Genomic DNA, 22684 nt, shown 5'->3' on the forward strand with positions numbered 1-22684 from the left:
CCGCCCTGCTGTGTGCAATTAATCCATTGGGGACATTATAGTCCCTCTTAACTGACATTGCTTTCCCTCAAGCAATGGCATGTCTAGGATCCTCATAGCTGTCATATAGAGCATACCAACACCCCCTTTTTCATCTTGCAATTTGATGATGATATTGCTGGTGGGAAATATCATCATACACTAGTTGCTGCTCACTCTTACTGGATCATAGGTGGAAAAAAATGGTCATGTACTGCTCAAGTCTGCGGGGGAGCACCCCCCCATCCCCACCCCCTGAATCCACTCTCAAAGCATGCTTTGAGCTGGAGCGCATCAAGAGCGACCCCAAGAGTGCGCTCCCTAGAAAAATTTGTGCTCCCCACCAATTCGGGAGCGATAGAGTTAGCGACCGGGGAGCGATTGCTCTCCTTCACTCCGAGAGTGAATTTAAGTGTGGTGAGTGAGGGAGCAATAGCTCCCGTGGATAAAAAAATATGCTCCCGCCCATTTGAGAGACGCATGCGACCTACTTGGAGGAGAAATTTTTTTGGAGGGAAAAGGAGGGGCCAAAAGAATAAAAGGCCTCCTCTGGTCCTGTTGATTTTTGTGTAGCTTGGGAGGTACTCCAAGCCCTAGTGTTTGAGGGTTGGAGGTCGAAGCACCACAAGTAGGCTTGTGGGCTTGGAACCCAAGCTTGGGGTTTCGCACCCATCGGGATTTGGGCCAAAACCATGAGCACATTTCTACATGTGATGGCATGAGACGATAGCGGGCGGAAAGGAGAATCCAACGCTTCGAGAATCGTCGAATTCAGAATTGTAGAAGTGGAGATATGAATTTTTGAAGGTGACAATTAATTATGGACAGTCAAGTCATGTAGGCTTGGTCCAAGAGACATGTCCCTTCATGAATTCGTGGAGCCCTCATGTTGTGTATAAATATTAGGCGATGTGAGGACATTTTCATCATCCAAAGTGCAACATTCATTGTGAAAATTACACCAGTGGAAGCCGCAACTCAAGAAGAGGAGGCCGAGGAGCATAAGGGACATTTTGGAGACCTTTTTGTGTGGACCGAGGAGCAGAAGAGGAGCCCGAGCTATTATGGGCAGCTTTGGTGCTAGTTTAAGGATGGAATATCCCTGTTTGGGTGAGCCGCAGGCCCTATGGTCACATTAGAGCCACCGCAGGCCTATTCTGGGCAAGTTAGGAGGGCCATAATGCCTATTCCAAGGTGCTGGAGTAGAGGAACAGGCAACGTAGGCCAAGGGCTCAAAAAGGAAGGGAATCCGCAAAAAATAAAGGGACTGTTGTATGGTTTTGTTAGGGCTATTAGGGTATACTGACATTTTCTATGTTGAATTGTTGCTAGATGGAAGGCTATCCTAATGCTTGGACAGAGTAGCCTATGGAAGTCAAACAGGAGGGGCAGATTTGATTGTTAGATGCCCTAACCAGGTGACAGATTCTACAATGAGGATCAACTTAGATCAGTTTGATGGGCAACTTGAGGAGACCTTAGGAGTTGTTTGGGGGAGCCCACATGGATTGTTGGGAAGCCTACCAAGCAGCCAAGGTGACAACAGGCACATGAGATTGGAAGACAAGAGGACAACAACAAGGAGAGTTGCAGATGGACTCTTGTATGACAATTGGATAGATGTCCTAGGTGAGGATGTGATTGTTGCCTAGATTTGTGTAATATCCCCTCTATTGCAGAAGCAAAGGGCAGATTGGTGAAGTTTGTCGGCAACTGTGTGTAAGGGTTTCCCAGGTGTGGGGATGTCCTACTTGGAGCATATGCTCCAATGTGGACTTGGTCTCTCGTGGATTGTTGGATGGCAGTGTGAGAGAAGACCAAGTGTGGACGTGATTGGGCACTTATGGTCTGTTGGAGGACAACGTGATAGTGTTCAAGTTGGAGCCCTGTGAGAAACACCTTGATGGACAAAGGTAGTTGCGAGAGAGGTAGTTGTTGAGCTCAAGGGTTGACGAACCAAAGGAGTAGTTGTGGAGCCCGAGACTTGTGTGTGGAGAAGGACTTCTACAGCAGAAGATGGACAACCGTCCTAGCTCGTGTTCATTGTGGGAGATGGACATCTTGCAGTGATAGATGGCAACCCTTTGTGCCCTATGTTGGTCTTCATCGGAGTAGTGCATGAAGACCATAGTGGGCTGAAGTCCTTGAGTAGCTAAGGAGCAGCAGTGGGGAGATTGAGAGTTGTTCACAAGTGGAGCTGTGAACAACTCGACAACTGTCTCGATGTGTTGTGGCCTTGATGGACAAAGGCACAACTAGTGAGCAGATTGATAGTTGAGATTCAGTGGCCAGATGGACTTGGAGCATTGATAGAGGCGGGCGCTGCATATTGGGAGCCGAAGGACCGGGCAGGTCCAAGATACGACCGAGAGGGACTAAGAGAGTGCGCTACATTAGCCAGATGGTCAGAGTATCTTGTTCATGGTAGATTGATTGTCAATGGACTGACACCAAGCCCTGTTTTGTATCTTGTACTAATGGATGATTGAGGGCCATTATACCTGGTATGGGAGCCCTAGACTATTGTATTGTATCAGTTGGATTAATATAACGAAGTTGGTTTGAAAAATTAAAAAGCTGTCTATATTCTGTGCATGTGTGATTTACTACTATTTTATTCCGCTGTGCAAAGTATTTTATGGTTGAGATTCTTGGTTTGGTAGCGTCAGTGATTTTAAGACTCTAACCTAGACCCAAGGTCATGGAAATTCAACAGGTCCCACATTGTATCATTTTCATGAGCTTGAGAGAGATTGAGAGGGTTTGAACTTGAGGAGCTTGAAAGGGAGATTGAAGGCTGCCATTTTAGAGAGCTTGGGAGATTGAAGGCACCACCATTGGAGAGCTAAAGAGGTATGGTCTAATCCCATTCTTTTTTTTTTTCCATGTAGCATTTGTGTTTTTTTATATGTTGTGTAATGTCCCTTCCTAAATTAATTTGGAACAGAATTAATCACTACATTTTGGGGCCAATTTTGGAGGTGATGGGGCCCATTCGATTTTATTAGGAGGCTTAGACTTTAGTAGAAGTTATTTTGGTGTGGTTAAGTTACATGTGGGGGCTACCCACACTAGGAGAATACACACTCCCTAGTTCGAATTGCATGAGAGGGAAAGTCGATGGTTAAGTGAGGGGCGCACGATGGAGGGAAAATGGAGGGAAAAGTTCTCCACGAGATCTATAAAAGGAACACAACTCTCCTCATTTCATCATCTTTGGCATATCGAATTTCTCTTTGGTTGCTTGAGCTGCTTAGCTGAGTCACTTACTGTTTAGCAAGAGTTCTTCAAGCGGAGAGCTCACCATTTCTTCAGGGGACTTCGAGTGCCACCCTAGAGAGGTTCATTTACATTCTTTCAGAGGAGGTTTTCACTGTGATTTCCAGTAGTTGCATCCATCTTCTCCAGGTGGTGTGTATTTATAGAGGACATAGTGAAGAGAGGCTGAGTTATGATTGTGACATCTTCCAGAGGAGCTTTAGCTGGGAGAAATTTCAGAAAGGAGGCATAGGTGTTTGGCTGCCATTTTGGTGAGTTTTGGAGTTGGGGGAGAGAGCTCCTATTCAGTGTGACTTTCGCACTTCTTGGGCCAGCGCAGAGGAAGGATATTGTGCACATGTGGGACGTGGAGTCTCAACTATTTAGGCTGGTCTTTGTTGGGAGAGTCAAGGGAAGCACTTGTGGAGGAGATTGCTACTTTTCCGGAGCCTTGGAGGAGGATTTTGTTTGTATCTTTGTAGGCCGTGTGCTTCAGTAGTCTTGGAGGGCGTAGGGCCTCTTGGAGGTCGGAACTAGACCAAACCATTTCTGGGTTTTGGTGGCTTTTGGTCAAGGAGCTTGGGGTTAATTTTGCAACATTTTTTGAGCATCGGATGTGGGGTTTCTAGCAATTCCTTTCCAGCCAGCAGTGCAGTTTTCTTGGCAGCGCAGAGCATGAGAGGAGTAGTCATTATCAACTTTTGAGATTATTATCTTATCACCTAGGTTCTGTCATGCTTGCCATTGAGGCAAGCCCAGGTGCATTTTTCATACTATTGTACTTGCTTCAATTGGATTAATAAAATGGCTCAGCTGGTTCTTACTTTTCGAGATTTTATGAGTATTTGCTGAATGTTTAAAATTTCTGTGTTGTAAATCGATTTTACTTTATATATCACTGTTTATCCAAGTTTGGAACGTTACAGTGGTATCAAAGCTCAGATCTTGGCTCAGCTGTGGGGGTTTTTCCTATGAGTGAGGAGGACTGACTAAATATTACTTACAAGAGGCAAAGGTATCGGAGCAAGGAGATGGAGTTGGAGATCACTCTAGACACAGGACTGTGGGAAGGCAATGGTAATATAAGACATGGGGGAGTGCAAGAGCAGAGAAGAGATTGCCTTTGACAGTCCCTTGAAGGCTCTGAGCGATTTGGCAAAGGGGTAGAAGGAGATGTTGGATGAGATCCAAATGCAGAACTGGGAGCGGAGCACTCATAGCCTACATGGAGCTTTTATTTGGAGAGACTTCGAGGGCCTCTCAATTGCTTGATCATCTTTCTGCCATTGCGCAACCTCCATCATCGAGTGGGCCGACTCGAGCCACTCTACCTTCTTTCTTACCCTTGGCACAAGGTGAGCTGGGAGGAGTTGAGGATCAATCACATATGGGGGAGCATTTCATGGAGTGACAGTCCATGGGAGCAGACTTCAGGGAGGCACTATCTTTCAGAGACTTTTTCCAGCTCAAACAGAATTAGAAGGGGAAGGGCTATCGAGCCCATGTTACGCAGAACTATGAGCTGCGTCGCACCATTGGGAAGATGTACTTTCCCACCTACGATGGCACTACCAAGTGCACAACATGTGCTTGGGTAGAGAAGCTGGACACATTTCCAGCTCAACATGATGACGGAGGTAGAGGCCATTAAAATGGCCACATTGCATTTGGAGGGGGAGGCACATGACTGGTGGTTTCATGGCTTGTCTACTCTGGGGCACGCCAACGTGACCTCCTATGAGGATTTCACGTGGAGAGTAGTCGAGCGTTTTGATCGGAGGGATCCAGAGGGTCATTTTAGGGAGTTGACCTAGCTCAATCAGACAAGACATCTCGAGCATTATATTTTAGAGTTCCTGAGGGTCTCAATCATGGTGGCAGATTTGTCAGATGCTAGGAGAGTATACACATTTGTGGAGGGGTTGACAGAGCCATTGCGGGGACAAGTGAAGTCATGCAGACCATCTACTCTACTGGAGGCAGTGACTTGTACGAGAGATTCGCATGGGGCCATCACCAATACCTGGGCACCCTTTCCTCCACGCACTCCCTACCCTCAGAAGGGAAGTGACACTAGAACACCCACAGTGTAGAGAGCAGCCTAAGGGTGGGGACAGTTGGACGACGAGACTAGGAGAGACCTCAGGAGGAGGAAGTTGTGTTTAACATGTTGAGAGCCATGGGCACCAGGCCATCGATGCATAATAGGCAAGGCTCATTACATTGAGGTCTTCTCAGATAGTGATCAGGATGATGAGGTGGAGTTGGAGCTTGGTGGGGGAGATAACGAGGATCCATTAGAGAGGGGACCACCACCACCACCACACGGGGGAGTATCTTTTGCACTCGCTGGGGGAGTCCTAGCTTCTTTGTGTGGGATTGTCAAATTTTTGACCATGAGGATCAGAGGTATAGTGCAGGGGCAACGTGTCTTAGTTTTAGTAAACAGTGGGGCCACACACAATTTTATTGATGCTTAGATGGTCTAGAGGAGGGGCATCACCACTGCAGAGTTTGAGGGGTTTTCAGTTCTAGTACCAGGAGATAGGACTATGTAGTGCACTCGATATGTTCCCGCTCTGACAGTGACCATGGGAAACTATTCGATGACAGACCACTTCTTTGTGGTGGATGTATCGGAGACCAATGTGGTGATGGGTGTCCAATGGATGTATTCCCTTGGCCGAGTTACCACCAATTGGAAGCAGCTACTGATGGAGTTTATTGGGTCGGATGGTAAGCAGGTGGTTCTTTGGGGCATGCGTTTGTATCCTCCATAGGCAGTTTCGGCCCACAGGATGGAGGCCGGTTTGAGGCATGGAGACATAGCATGGGTAGTAGAGATGAGGATTTTAGAGGTTGGGGGAAAGGCCAAGCCACCACATCCAGACATACAGGCGACACTGGATAGATATCCGATAGGTTTTGGAGACATACCACCAGGACAACCACTTGACAGGGGGTTCAAGCACACTATAGAGCTGAAGCTTGGTGTGTAGGCAGTCATTACTACACCCTATAGGCATCCCAAAGCGTATAAGGATGAGATTGAGAGGGTCCATTGTCGCACAAAGTGTCTAGGCACCGCGACAACGCTCAGAGTAAGGGCTGTCACTCTTGATCCTTACCCACTCCGTTTAGACTCTCTCCTAGGCAAGTCAAGGGGGGTAGTCCCTAAGGTAAATGGATGAGAAAGCCTGTAGAACACGGGCTTTAGGAGATCTTAATGATGGACAACTTGACGAATGTAAATGGGTTTTGATTAACTCAGATGAATAGATTAAACACTAATGTAACCAAGACACGACCACAAGATAGAAACAATTATAGACCAGTGCCTTTATGCTCAATTAACTGTAGATTAAGTAAGAAAACAAGCTATCCAGAACAAATTTCCAATATGTGACGAATAGTGACAATCAGGTATGATCAATACAAACGCCCAAAACTTTAACATGCAAGAGATTTCAGATTTAAAATGATTTTCATTTACTGCCCAAATCTAGATTCAATTAACTTTCTCCAATAGTCAATATGACTTCAAAAAATTTATCGCACTTTGACCATAGAAAAATATGAGAATGCATTTAATCACCAAATAACACTAAGGAACTTTAGATAAACAATTTAATTATTCCTTAGGAACTTAATTTAATGTGAAAGATGAGGAAAATAAATCAAAGGGTCAATAAAATAATTTTTTAATGGGCCATAGGCCACATTAAAAATACTTAATGTGAAAGTGTAAATCCTTCAATTTATTTTATTCCAAATTCTAAAGTCACAATTTTTTTCTTTTTAAATTTTTTAGATTTTTAAATGTTTTTCAAATCTTTTAGATTTTTTAAATTTTTAGAAATTTTTAGTTTTTTATGATTTTGAGAATTTTCTAATGTTTTTAGATTTTTAACTTTTAGGAGTTTTTGATTTTTATGATTTTGAGAAATTTTTAATGATTTTTTAAAGTTTTTAATTTTAAATTAAAAAAAATCAAAGTCAAAATAAAACAATGAAAAATAAAATCTAAATAAAACAAAATGAAACCAAAATCGAATTTTTGATTTTAAATTTTTTTAAGCCAAAACAAACTTCATAAAATAAAAAATTAATGCTACCTATCTAACCCTAAGTTGAAACTTAAAAATAAATGTGAATACACTAGCCTAACTAAACCCATACAAAATAAAAAAGGGTTGAAATGTTTTTGTTGTTTGTTGTTTGCAAGTGAGCCCGATGGCTAGTGTGGAGAGAGTGGAGACTCGTCGAGGAAAGCTGCAAGGATAGGTGAAGCGTGGCTGCGAGCGAGGGTTTACAGCGGATGAGGAGGGAGCACGATGGGCAACGTACAGGTGATGGCTGAGGATGCAAGAGGGAGCCGCAGGAGCAGAGAGCTTGAGGAGGCCGAGGGAGCTTGGCAGATGCAGGTTGAAAAGCTTGTTGGGCCTAAGAATTATTGTTAAAATACATCCACTTTCACTCCATTCAACATCCACTTTCTCTCCATTCACATATTTTGTCACCGCTATTCCACCACCATGTCATCACATTAGCTTCACTTTCATCATTAATTGGGTTACCATTGTGTTTTCCAAAACATTATTAACTCTTAGTATTTTTAAGAGAATTTGTGGTTAAAATTTAGGAAATAATATCCATATACTTATACCTAACAATTAGAATGAGTTTGTTGACATGTGTAGGTACAAAGGAAGCTTCTAAGGCACCCTTATGTGGCACTCTATGTTCAAATTCGAATTTGAGGAGATCATGGACCTCATAGATAAGATCATGGACCTCATGGAGAAGATCATGTAGGATAGGGTTATGTGTTGCCATTGGTTGAGAGATATGTGGATTTGAAGAGGGAATAGTGGATCATCATTATGAGTTTGTTATCTCATCTTGTTGTATAAATAGGAGTGTTATCTCCTTCATTTGTAATCTTAATTTTTAGAATTTAGAAACTTAGTCCTTCATTTGTAATTTTGGATTTTAGAATCATTGTAATGTAGAGTTTAGGACCTCTTGGAATGTAGAACTTGGAGCTTGCAATTGATGATAAATAAAGTGGATTGGATTTTCTTCTACATTTGACTTCTTTCTAGGTGTGCTTGTGGAGCTATGGAGGGCCTCCATTGCCTCACTTGCATACTTGTTTTGGTATAGTAAGCTTTCATTTATGTTTTTAATTTCATTAGTTTAAAGATCTTGATGCTGGAAATATAAATGAATAGTCTCTTGTAAGAGAGCTTTAATATTTCCTGTAATCAATTTGAATTATGTTTAAATGCCTTCATTTCTTAGTTTATTGATTAAGATGGTTAGAAATATTAATGAATAGTCTCCTGTAAGGGAGCTTCAATATTTCCTACACTTGTCATAATGTCTTTTAATTTTTAGATATCATTTTGTTAAATGACTGAATAGGTGTTGGAGATCCCATTGAAAGACCTCTTGTAAGGGAGCGTTGGCATTTCTTCACCTAGCTTAGTTTAGTTTGTCTCTAAGTCCATATATATTGGATGATCCTCGAAGTTTACTTACCCAGATTGATAGTAAATGAAACTCTAATTTTCTCCGCATTTTAGAACCAAACATTTTGGCGCCGTTGCTGGGGAGGATGATTTGGAGATAGACTTAGGAAGTTATTTTTATTGCAATTTCTTTTTATGGACTAACTTGTGAAACCTAGTGACAACATGATCTTCATAAAGGAGTTGAAGTTTGAGCTTTTGATTTTTTCGTACTTAGTTAGTTTCAAATTCAGTTTTTAAACCCCCCATTTCTTTCTAATCGATCTACAGATGAGAAGATTGAAGATGTTGAACAGGTACTTCTCGGAGAGCAAGAACAATATCAAAGACTGGTTTCAAAAGAACCTTGCGCCAACTCCAAGAATAAGACAGGTTACTCACATGTTTGCAAATCATAAGGTAAAAATTTTAAATCTTGATGTGAGCATTTTCGAATTCTTAGTCCATAGGTGGCTTCACTGGAAGCATTCTTTTACCTAGGAAATAAAAAAAATCTTTCAAGTTAAAAGTAGAATAGATTAAAACTAAAATAAAATGAGATCTCATAGAGTTTTCCTTTAGTCTTGTTTACAAAAAATAAAAGTAATAAAAAAAAAAATCCTCCACATTTCTCATGAATAAATTTAGGTAAGAGCCACTTCATCCACGCTACCCTGCAAAAAAAAAAAAAAAAAAAAAAAAAAAAAAAAATCAATTGGTTAGTATGCTCTCTTCCTGTGCTTCAAGCGATCAGGAAGATTAGAAAATCTATTGATTTATCTTTAAAATTGAATAAAAATCTCTCGCTCAGAATTTAAAATTACAACATTTTAACAAATCGAAATCATTTAATAAAAACATTTATTTTTGATTTCAAATTTAAAAATTAAATTTTTAGTTTAGTGATTTGATCAATATGTTAAAACTCTCTGCATATGCTTATTTACTCCTAACAGACCACAATTTGCAGCTTCATGATGTACAAAATATTCATTATATTCTGCTTTGATCTGCTGGGATCAAACAAGCCAAATCTGTATATAAACAATTCAATGTCAGTCTTTAAGGAAGAAATCTGCAATAAAAATCCATTCGGCTTGATCTAATTGCAAACAAATATTTGTTTTTATTTTTTTTGCAAACCGATTATTTAATGACAAGGGAGATTTTACACGATTACTCTATTCTCTGTCTCGCAATTTCAAGTTAAAACTGAAAACAATTATAAAGAAATTGAAGCAGACAAGCAGCAAATAAATGTTGTTTGTAAAAAGTTCTAAAAACTTTTTACAACAACACTTGGACGAGCTAAGGGCACAGGTGGCTCATCTGAGAGCAGCTAACGGGCAGATAATGAACAATTTTAATATTGTTTCACAACATTATGCTCAGATTACAAAGGAGAATCACCTGTTGAGATCGGAGGCAGTGGAGCTTAGCCAAGAGCTCGAGAGCTTACGCCACACAATAAATGTTCAATATCATGGTGCCTTTAGAACTATGAGTATTGAAAACAGGAATTGCAGCGTTGCGCATCTGAGCTCAGAATCAAGCACCATTGCCCAGTCCTTGTTATCTCCTGATCTCTTGTTATGAGACATCACGTCTGAATACTGTTTTCTAAATAATGGATTAGGTATCTGGTTGGATTTTGTACATGGGACAACCTCGTAAAATACTATGGCTTCAGAAAAATCAGGGGCTATGGGCAAAAGAAAAAATAGAGGAGAGGGCTTCCCATCGAATCTTTATAATATTATTGAAATAATATTTTGGGTTGTTATGTAGTTTCAAGTTATAAGTGTCGCAAATTATTTACCTGTTGAATTAGATGGACCAAAAAAACTTGTATCATATGGAAAGAAATGGCTAAATCCTTCATAAGAGTCATTGGTCAACCCTAACGTGCCAAAGTAGCAATATGGACTGGAGCAATTCGAGCGATTTTGCATGCAGATTTTGTGACCTCAGTTTGCTTGAAATGTAAAAGATATTTCGGGGCAACAACGCAGTGAAGACCGGCAATTCAATTAATTGAATACAAAACCAACACAAACATCAGAATTGATACCGAAAGAATAAGTTGCAACTGTTAACAAAACACTAATATGACCTGGAGAACGTTAGCCCTCAACTCATCCTCATTGAAAGGCCTACAATGATTTACAAGTGGAAAATACTCGAATAATTTGTTTGACGGAAAAAAAAAACAAGTGGTAAAAGGTTTCACAATGCCTCCACGCGCAATAAATTCCTAATCCTTAGGATAAGTGAGATCTGAGTTTCCAAGCAAATTGCCTGCTGCTGCCTGTCCACGCGCAATAAATTTAGAATCTTGTGTCTCATTTTGCTGTGACTCTTCCGTATGGGCATCGCTGCTATCTCGATGGGTTTTAGAGTGGCATTTCATGTGACCATGAACTGGATTCCTTCCAATGCAGATCACAATTTATAGAAGAATCTGTGGGTTTGGAATCGAGTTGTGACCTAACTGATTTGATTTTGTTACAACGTTGCCAGAAGATGCAGGATTTTTGACACGTCGTTTTGAAACATGTTTTGTTATCAAACCAAAACAAGTATGGAAAAACGATGACATGGGTTTTTTTCCGGAACGGAATGAATTACATAACCCATAAATAGTTTCCTTGGATTCCTAACGGTTTGAGAGGAAATTGCGGTTCTTCGGGACCTTGTTTTGGTGACTACGTGAAGAAAAAACGGTTTTTAAAATGAATACACAGACAATTACATAGAAATCTGGCAGTGAAGCAGATTTCTATGGCCATCAAATCCCTTGCTATCAGTCTAAATGGATTTGAAATTGAAAACAAGATAATTATTAATAATGCATGGACAACTTAGAGATATGGGAAGAGAAATCGTCGAAGCTTCAAGATTGGCCCGTTGTATTTGGTGTTGGACAGAGAACATTAATGATCTATTGGAGCAATTCTTATATGCTGTCAAGGAAGTGCGTGGAATTAGGCATTTGGTGTTGATAACATAGATAGTGATGCCGAGAGCTCACAAATATCAATGGTGTTGCGATTCTCAGTTTTATGTCTGCATTTTCAATTTTTTTTTTTAAACTTTATTAATATGTCAGTGGATTAGAGAAATTGTGTGGTAATTTTCAAACTTATCTTTCTTCTCTCCAGGAGCCTAAAATGGATATATTTGAGGATGACATACATGATGCATTGAAGATTTTACTTGATATAAGAAACCATCCTCTATTAATTCATTGCCAAACAGGGAAGCGCCCTACAAGTTGTTTGGTAGGATGTTTACGTAAAATGTAGAATTGGTGCCTTGCATCAGTATTTGATGAATATGAGCGATTTGCTGGAACAAAAACCCGAGTATCAGATTTGCAATTCATAGAACGGTTCAACGTAGCAAATAAATAGAATCATAGTTATTCCTCAACAATTTTCTCAATTATCAGGGGTTAAAATCTGGGGGCTTGTGGCAACTTCATAACAAATATGATTTGCATTTCACTGAGTGCTGTGAAATGAATGCAAAGGGCAAGTAATTTCCTTTCAACATTGCTCAGGTTAATCAATTTCCATCATTGTTTGAGTGGGTAGTTGTTTAATATGAACTATGCATATGATCAGTAGTAGACTTTTGTGTAGGTTGTGCCAAAGTACCCTATATTTTACTGTGACAAATGAGATGTTTTTGAGGAAATCCAAGGGCTTTTTCCAATGTGTGTTAGCCTCACTCTCACATTAAAAACAATTCTAAGTCCAAATAATTAAATTAATTAAAATCATGAAAGTTAGGATTTAATCCTACCTTTCTAGATTGAGTTTGTTCCTCATGGTTAGGAGTTAGTTTAGGCTTAGTTGGTTGAGAGATTCTCTCCAACTAGTTAGGCTCCTAGATTAGTGTGTTGTTGAGATATTTTCTCAACCAGTGTCCATGATAGACGTACTATCTTGAGACCAACTTCCTCATGTATTTATTTGTACTATTATCATTCTTTGTACATTGGATTGATTAATAATGAGAATGTGAGTAATGCTGTAAGGCTGAGGCCTTTTCCACTATGTCTGGTTTTTCTATATTTCTGCTATTTATTTTATGAGTGTTTTATTATTAGTGTGTTAAATTTCAACATGTGGTATCAGAGCATCAATGGTTCTTAGGGCTTGACTGACTCCATGGTAGTCTTCAATGGAAACCTATTAATTATATTATGATCGTGGCAATGGAATCAGAAGGGGAGACATTGTTTACATTCATATCTCACGCCATTTGTTGGAGAACTGGTAGCATGCAGATATTTTATTTTCACCGGCACATTGACGGTATCTAAAATTCATGCCATCCATCAGTGAGCATGGAGACCTACCATCTATCTGAATCTCTATTGAGTGTGAGTGTATTATTATTTGTTTATTAGTTTTCTACATGTGGTATCGGAGCAGTAGCCTGTTGAGGAATCGATTGTGCATTCAAACACTATGTATTCTCTTTTTGTGGAGCATTGAGTATTGAAACATGTGAAGTAGTTATCACCTTTGTTGATGAATGATGCATTTAAAAAAGTGCTACCAGTCATAATGAGTTTTCTTTCGCCAAATAATGGTGTATGATGGCGGGCCAAAGTCACCAGGCTGTGTTGGAAATGCTTCCCGATCCAAATTACCAAAGTTCTGAGTCTCAATTCAATTCGGAGCCAAATGATCAAAGGTAGTCTCCATATTTTTGGTTCTCCTTTGAAAATTCTCTGAGAGCGAGACTGCAAGAGAATTATTAAATGCAAAAATTTTATATTCTCTGGCTTGGAATAAGGTTATTGATTTCTAATGGTTGACTGATGCAAAGATTGTGAAACGCGAGATTGCATTTACTGTGCATAGGATTTCTGGCACCAGATTCTTTTTGCAAGTGAAATAGATAGTAAATAAAGAAATGACGGTTGGGGCCGAGTCTTTGCCATTTCCTTCCAGAAAAACTAACATTTCGGAATATAGTACAAGCTTTGCTGAACATCGAATCGTGATTGACTTTAGATTCAGGGTATTTTCCCACAAGCTCTGTTGATATGGTTTTTGATAGAAGAGGGAAGGAAACCCCTATGCCATTAGGACGAAACTGCGATTTTGCTGCTTCAAGCTTGTTTGCCTTCTGATCTTATAATCTCATGAACAACAAAGTGTAATAAAGTTGTCTTTCCATCTGTTCCTTTAACATCTGCTAGCTTGAGAAGTGTGTTAAGATTGAAAGCTTGTGCACCACTGTGGTTAGTACCAGAATTCATTCAGTTACCAATTTTTAGGACAACTTCCAGTAATTTCAAGCACAAACACCTTCCCCTTAGTTCTGAGCAGGCAGGCTCCAATGTCACAAAAGATTTCTTAATAGAATTGATTTCCTCTTAAAATGTTGCCCTAAACAGCATTGCATCAAACTGTTTGAAGGCGAAAGGGATGTCCAGCACTACTTTAAGAAACCGCTCTACTGGGCCAAGTTTTGAAACATCACCATTGTAGTCTTTTAGTTTTCTTTCTTCTTCCCGAGTTAGAGTGATTTTTACCACTTTCTCCAAGAATTCAGTGCTTAAATCATCCCCTTCCAGCAATGGATCACAAACTTCCTCTGTCGTCACATCCAAAGCCCTTTAAAAGTATCACAATATTTTGAGATTTTCTAGGATCAAGAATTTGTGCTTTTTGTCTAAACTGGGGTAGAGGCACTGAAGTGTTTGTCACTTTTCGCTTTTTGGTTGATATCATAACCAAACAGGGACTCAATCATTTGTTCATTCACCCTAAAGGATCCTTCCGTTAGTTTGTCCTAGACCATTGAATGATCAGGATTTGCAAGAACTTTATCCCAATGCAGAGGCTTCAACTTAGGCTGTGCCTTGTTGTTGTCTTGCCCGCTTTGTGTACTTTTGCTTATAGATTTCCGATGACCTGAACTGATTGCCTTTGAAGAAGTACTTGGAATTTTGGTTGCTGATGGAGGAAGAGCTGACATATGGTTGAGATGGTGAAAGCATGCTTACTTTGTCGCAAATTTTCTTCCAAATAGACTTTTGAAACTGAAAGTATGCTCGCTCGCTTTGTAGCGGAAAAGGCCAAAAGGAGTGAAAGACCAGAAAGCCTTTAGCTGCGAAATAAGCCTGGCATTTGCAGCTTCTACACCTTCTGAAAACTGCGTGGAGGAGGACTGGATTAAATGAGTGCATTTTATTTTTTTAAAAAGAGAATGAGCACAAAATTTTAATTTTTGAAATCATTTCACTTAGTGACTTCATACACTTTATTTCACTTTTTAAAGTTACATCATAAAGTGATATATTTTTTATTATATATAGTGATATCAAGCCTTTGGAGGAATAAGGACATGTTTTAATATTTTAGAGTAATAAGTGATTTTTTGGAGTCATAAGGTGCATATTTTGTAAATTTGGAGCGATAAGTGAATTTGTTTGAGTGAAAGTCATTATTGTAATCGAAAGTAATATTTTACTTTGAGAGCGATTGAGTCACTATAGGTAGTTTTTGAAGACAATTTGCTTCCAAAGTTTGCAAGTGTGACATTCTCATTGAGAAGTTTTCACGACAAAGTTGTGACATTGAAAAATGATGTACTCCAGTAATTAATAAAATCATAATTTTTGTGGTGCTTGTGCCCTAGATCTGCTTGAAATTGAATAAGGGAATCTTAGGTACACCGTGTGCAATGATTGCGTGTGCATGACTTCTGTTCAGATTATCAAAATGCTCTCTTTGTATTATGCTTAAACACCTACATGCACATAAGCAAGCTTAAGTATAAGAATGCTTAATCAATATCCTGTAATCAAGCTTAAGTACACAAGCACAAAGCGTCACATCATCAACTTGATAAGATGATCTTCCAAGCAAGCACATTTCACATCATGTAATCAAAGCAATCAAGTTAAGGACGCTACAAAATCAAGCATTTCAAGCCAAGACGACATCAACATCATCAACACTTTTTGTATCACTTGCCGATAAACTTTTTTTAACCGAATTGTACGGGTGCATTCTCGGTTGTAACCGACACCCTAATTTGAATTGTTAAGGTGAATACATTAAGTCAAGTAAGTCTTCAACTGAGTCATCAAGATTGAACTTGTCATTTGTCTCTTGGGTGCATTTTCGACAGTGTTCGACACCCTTTCTTTTTTAAAATCGGCACATAAAGTGAGTACATTCAAGAAAGCACAAAGTGTCAGTAATCAATCAAACAAGTTCAAGCAAGCCATCTAGAAAGAAATCATCATCAAACAAGTGTGAATTCTAGTATTCTATTCTTCAAGTGAGCATCAAATCAAGCCAGTGTTTAACGCAAGTGCAATAAGCAATAAATCAAGGAGCATGTCATTCAAACAACCAAGCAAGCGAGCGTGTCAAAATCAAGTGCGAAAGTTCAAAGCATGACATCTACAACAAACGAGCCAGTGTGAAGTTGATTGAAGCATTCACAAAGTGTTAGTGAAGCATTCAAGCAAAGCGATCGTCATCAAGCGAGCGTGAAATCAAGAGTTCAAGCAACCAAGTTATAAAACTCTAGCAAGTGTTTAAAGCATCAGCAATAAGCAACAGTACAAGCGAGCCTGAATTCAAAGTGAGCAAGCTAACATGGCGACACACATTCAACTGTCCCAAATTCTTAACAATTTGATTTTATCATCAGCTGGTGACATGGTGAACATCAGCAAAACAACTCTTGCTGATATTCAAGTGCATCTTCAACATGCACATGAAATGATTGAGTTTCTTCAATTGGAGTCGCAACTTCAAAGAGATGAGTTGCAACAGAGGAGTGATATTTCCAAGTCTTTCATTCTTACAGATGAAAATAAAGATGTTGATTCCAAGTCACTGATCCAACCAACTTTAAGTGTCGAAGTGGTTCCTGATCCAGTTCAACTTTTTTCCAAACCAATCATCAAGCCATGGGAAGAACTTCAAAGTAACAAAATTCGATGAGGATTAGGATATGACAAAGATGAAACCAACTTGCATATCCCTGATTATTCTATGCCAATCAAGTTCATCAGTGCAGGGATTCTTGATCAAATAACATCAACAAGCCATGAGAAAGTTGCAGACAAACAGACATGTGCGCAAACTGACGTTGCAGTCAAACCAAACTGCCTTCATTGTCAAAGAACCAGTCATCTGGAAGATCAATGTTTTGATCTCCATCCTTGTCACCATTATGGCAAGTCAAATCATTTATCAACACAATGCAGCACACAACAACAATCAAGTAGATTGAAGATCGATTATTCATGGATTGATTCTTGGGAATGGTCATCCACGGTCAGAAGATTGTATAAGTTTTACAATCGAATTCACTCACACATAGTGCAGCCAACAGTAAAAACGAAGATGGTACTCTCATGCAGTTGAACGGGGGAGTACACCAGTGAAGCACTCCTACACCTCAAGGGGGGGAGTTCCGAAATAATTTGAAGAAGAATTGTCTCTTCTTTCAGCTGACAAAGGGGGGAAAATGCCAATGAAATTGACAATGGTTGTCCGACTGAAAGTCTCATCAACATCAGCGAAGCAGCTAGTGGGCATTTTCAGTGGTTGTCAGACTGAAAGTCTTGACAACATCAACAAAACAGCCAGTGGGCATTTTCATCATTGAGCGAGCAACAACAAAATTCGCCAGTGGACGATTAACAACAAAGTCAGCCATGAGCAGTTTTCAAACACAGCAAAAGCAACAATGAGTTGTTTTTCAACATCATCAGCCAGTGGGCGTTCTCAATATTTTGTCAGTGGACAAAGGATGCTGATTGCAAGCAAAGGATAGGTGGATCCTTTTGCAGCTTGGCACGCGATGGAGTTGTCAAGCGACATTTAGAGATGAATCAGACATGCAACTGATTCATGTTCTCTTCAGATTTGAGTTTTTTTCAGCATCCAGCTTTGGTGGTTTTTTAGGCAAATGTTTTTTGAGGATCAACAGTTTCAGCCATTGTTTTACAACCCGGCCGAGTCAACTCCGAAACGGCCGTTTCGAACCGATCCATTACCAAAATCTCTGACCCGGCCAGCAACCCGGCTCGGTTGACCGAGTCAACTATGACTCGGTCAACCCGGCCGGGTCATGTATTGACTCGGCCGAGTCAATGAAACTACAGCTGGGCAGCGTAAAACATGAAATTTATTCATTTTTTTGTGATTTTATTGATTTTTTTGTGATTTTTGAGACAATATTTGAGGATTATGAGAGTTGAGACATAAGATCTTGATAAATTACACCTCAGATTTGAAAGAAGCTTAAAGTCTGTACATAAAATGTTTGTATTACCACCAATATTATATTGAGGGCAATAAGAACCACTACAATTACATATTGAAATTCAGATCCTCATTATTCCTTAAGGTGATTTGATTACTTGTTTTCTAATTGCCTCCCTTTAAGAAATGAGTGGATACTATCAATGCCTGTGACTCTATTCACTGCTTGGCTCAGCATGATGACAGTGAAGTGTATTTCTTGCCTATTTGACTCATATTTCAATAGTGAGCACTAGGAAAAGTCTGTTTGAAACTTTTATCTATATGTCACCTCAAGAGATTGGAATTCTTTTATCGTTCAATAAATTTTGGTAAATATCGAAGGAACCATTTCAATTACATGCTGCACTCAAATACTGCCTTGATGCATCTTTCCATGCACTCTGCAACAAATGATATTGATGCAATTTGGATTAGAATTCCAAGGTTCAGGGAGACACTGATAAAGAACTGAAGTTTATCTTTATAGTTTATAGTTCACACCCATTTATTGGAGACCAAGGCCTGATTACACTATCAAGATATTAATGAAGACTAAAAGTATCAGTCCTCTTCCTCTTAACTTCATCGACAATTCATATATACAATTATATTAATTTCCTAATGACTCATCCCCTTCCTGCTTGCTGCTTGCCCAGCACCAGAATAATTGTCCATCCCCATCAATATTTAAAATTATGTTTTTTTATAAAAAAATTAAATATTTAATGTATTTTTTACAACGACCGAGTCATTGAAATCGAGCCGGCCGAGTCATTACCGAGTCCGAGTCCGAGTCCGAGTCGATCCTCGGCCGAGTCCGAGTTGTAAAACATTGGTTTCAGCATGAGAACTTGGAAGATGGTTCTTGGTTCTTAATTTGGACTTATCATTGAAGGGGGGAATGTTAGCCTCACTCTCACATTAAAAACAATTCTAAGTCCAAATAATTAAATTAATTAAAATCATGAAAGTTAGGATTTAATCCTACGTTTCTAGATTGAGTTTGTTCCTCATGGTTAGGAGTCAGTTTAGGCTTAGTTGGTTGAGAGATTCTCTCCAATTAGTTAGGCTCCTAGATTAGTATGTTGTTGAGATATTTTCTCAACCATAGTGTCCAAGATAGACGTACTATCTTGAGACCAACTTCTTCATGTATTTATTTGTATTATTATCATTCTTTGTACATTGGATTGATTAATAATGAGAATGTAAGGAATGTTGTAAGGTTGAGGCCTTTTACGCCATGTCTGGTTTTTCTATATTTCTGCTATTTATTTTATGAGTGTTTTATTATTAGTGTGTTAAATTTCAACAATGTGAGCCATACAATGCTGTTGATCTTATTCGTGGCTTCCATACCAGCTTGTATATCAAACATCCATGATGAAAAGTGCAGATTTCAAAGGGTATATCACGCAACATTTCAGTGAAAGCAAGATTTAGCCCAACACATTTCTCACCGGGATCTTCAAAATTTAGAGTTGGCGTTAAAATCTATGCTTTTATTCTTATTGTATGCTTTTATGTAACACACTAATCTGCAGGACACAACAAACCTCTAATGCCAAGCTTTTTTCTATGCACATTCCATGAGCCATCTAACACAAACAGGAAGTAATCTATTTTTAATGGGTATTTATTAAAAATGGACCGTTATCAACATTAGGAATTGGACTAAAATTACGCTTTTGATTCTCCTTAATCTGTTTCATTTGGCATTAATTTTTGTGTAAGAATCATCAAGGAATTGGCCATTTCTTTTTGAACATACTTATGTTTTTTATGCCAAGTTTTTTTTTTGCAGATTTCAGATGATCAACTGATCATTAAGGAAACTAATTGTGCGCACAATTGGACTTGAAAGCACTAATTTCATGAGAAATTCTAAAGAACAAGTCCATGAACATAAATGAAATTTCCAGAAAATTACAAGTTCTTGCAACTTCTTGTAATAGCTTAATGGTTTGACATGTTGCATTAGCAAATTCGAAGCGCTGGGGTTTGTTCCTAAATGTACAAGGATGGTGAAATACCTATCCACACTTGAATTCGACGTCTACAGGTGGCTGGTCAGTGCTGGTCAAACTCAACTATTTTAGCAGAAAGTCCAGAATTAAGGAGCAGATTTGCTATTTTTGAGATTTTGCATGCCATAATTCACTTTTTCCTAGCAAGAATCATTATCTGTTTCTCACAATCCATATACACTTTATTACATTTTCATCAATCTTAACCCACCAATAAAAGCGACGAAGCTCATTTACAAGCTTTTTGTTCCACTTTACATATTCATTGTCAGTTTCCTTTTACCTACCCTTGGAAATAACACCTTGCTTCCATACACCAATGAGTCCATAGTCCTTGAGTCTAAATAATTTTTTTTTTAAATCACTTTGAAGCTTGCATGCCTTAAGGGCAAGCTATCATGCCGATAAACAAAGGGAATACACCAATGTCCCTTGTTCATCGGATCTTCCAAGTATTCGACAACAACAAATTCATTCATACTTAGAAAGATGTGTTTGGGGCATCTTGACTCTCATCCACATCAAAGATGAGAGCTCTCGTGTTGACTAGAGGCATCCATTAATGGCCACTAAGTTAACCAATTCTTGTTATGTTCGACACTGAAACATTTATTCACATGACAATAATTGTGCCAATGAGCGTTGAATACTTGAAGACCAATCATTTTGTAGTAGAGGAAGCTGATTTACTTTCATTACTTTTCAGTTTTTAATGTAAATGACTTGAGGACAAGTCAATAAATAAGGCTGGGGGGAAAAGTGTAAATTCTAAATTTTGTATACCTTCCAAGCCTTATACATTTTCAGCCGCATTCAGTAGCATATTCCGAACATTCAACAGAAGATCCAGTAGTAGATTTAGTAGCAGATGCAGCAACAATAAAAGATTCACTTTTTCGACTTCGTCCACCATTTTCACAGCCAAGTGAAGAAGACTATGATCAGAATTTTGCAGCCACGCATGCACAACTCTCATCCATTTTTGAAAGGGTAAGTTGAGGTATGATATTTTCTAACTTTTAACCATTTAATTCCTTGAAAGCTAGAATAATAATTTTTGGAAAAACTTCCTTTCTTCATTTCATAAAATTGCCAAAACCATCAGTTTGGGAGGCAGATACATTTACATTCATACTTTGTAACCTTCATATTTTTCCATATTCATATATCACATTCTAAAACCCACATACTTTCAAAATATATTCACTATTACACGAGCATATAAATGGCTTTGTAAAAAAGTACTTAAAAGCTAATTGGATGCAACACAATCATGGTTGTTACACAAGAACCAACCATGATACATTCCAACAAAATACTTTGCAATAAAAATCAAATTATCATTATGCAAAGTTCATACCAATGTTACTTGGGAGCGAGAGCGGGAGCGAAAACGGGAGCGGGAGCGACCATTTTCAGAAGCTCCCGGTTTGGGAGCGAATCTGGGAGCGATTTTTTAAAAATATATATATTTTTTATATTTTTTAATTTTTGATACATATATCTCAACAAAAACATGTAGAATGATGAATTAGACATAAAAAACATAAAAAAACATAGATTGATCATTGAACCATATCACATCAATCATCTAGAAATTATAATCGTCAAACATGTCCACAAGTTAGGAAAATACATATTACAACTGCAACATATTGAGTCTTATAAATCATGATTCATCAAATTCAATCTTAAAGTTTCAACTTCAAGCTTTCAGAATTGAAAATTCAATAACATTTATCATCATTGATCACCAAAGTTGTACTTGTAAGCTAAGTTTAACCATTACAAGAAGTAATATCGAAGATATTTCTAAGTCCTAACTTCTAACTGTTAACATGATATGAAATGTTAAAAATTTATAAAATGAAACATGAATAATGAGATGAAATGGAACAATTTTAGTCTTTCACAAAGCATCATATTCATAATTCACAATCATTACCAATGAGTTATAATTGCCAAGGCCCAACTTCAAACTTCAAATTTTCATTGTCACAGTGATATAATGTTTACAAAAAATATCATTATGATATGAAAGAGTTAAGAGTCAAGAGTCAAGGACTCAAAACTCAACAGTTATGAAAACTAAAGTCTAATAGAAACTAAAAAAGACAAGTAAACTGTAAATCTACATGTGGCCCTTGCCACGAGAGTCTCCAGGAGTATAAGCAGGTCGTGGTGGTCTTCTAGGAGTCTCCCGCACAGACCGACGACCAGAACTAGAACCTCCACGCGAGGGTGTAGATGGAGGTGGCGACAGCAAAGGAACAAGACTCAGACCTCGAGAACTGCTACTGGATGGTGGAGGTGGAGGTGGAGGTGGCATGGCTGCTGCAGCTGCTTCATTTTCATCCCTTACAAGTTCCTCTTCTAGTTCTTCAATATGTACAATGCCATCCTCCAAATTGTCATCCTCTAGGTGATTGTCCCAAATTTTATATGTGGGATCCTCATTAGCCCGATCACAATAATGACTCAACAACCTCAAGTTGTAGTGCACATAAACCAAGCTTTCTGCTCGGTTTTCATTGAGTCTGTTTCTTTTCACATTATGTATATAACTGTAGGT

At 38.7% G+C, this 22684-nt stretch overlaps 1 protein-coding gene across 3 annotated transcripts in view; it reads left to right on the plus strand.

Moving 5' to 3' along the window:
• The window catches only part of LOC149263334 (protein root UVB sensitive 6-like), a 307969-nt gene that overhangs the window by 166570 nt on the left and 118715 nt on the right, over positions 1-22684 (plus strand). For 2 of the 3 annotated variants that reach the window (XM_089426133.1, XM_089426131.1), the window contains one exon: positions 9081-9209. The exons of the other annotated variant lie outside the window; for it this stretch is intronic. In XM_089426133.1, coding sequence (XP_089282259.1) covers positions 9081-9209 — 129 coding nt within the window. The remainder of the gene's footprint in view (positions 1-9080; positions 9210-22684) is intronic. 3 annotated transcript variants of the gene reach the window in all.

The sequence above is a fragment of the Pinus tabuliformis genome, chromosome 6, assembly GCF_031772625.1.
Source record: "Pinus tabuliformis cultivar Carrire ecotype Pingquan chromosome 6, CPIR1, whole genome shotgun sequence".
Lineage (NCBI taxonomy): Eukaryota > Viridiplantae > Streptophyta > Pinopsida > Pinales > Pinaceae > Pinus > Pinus tabuliformis.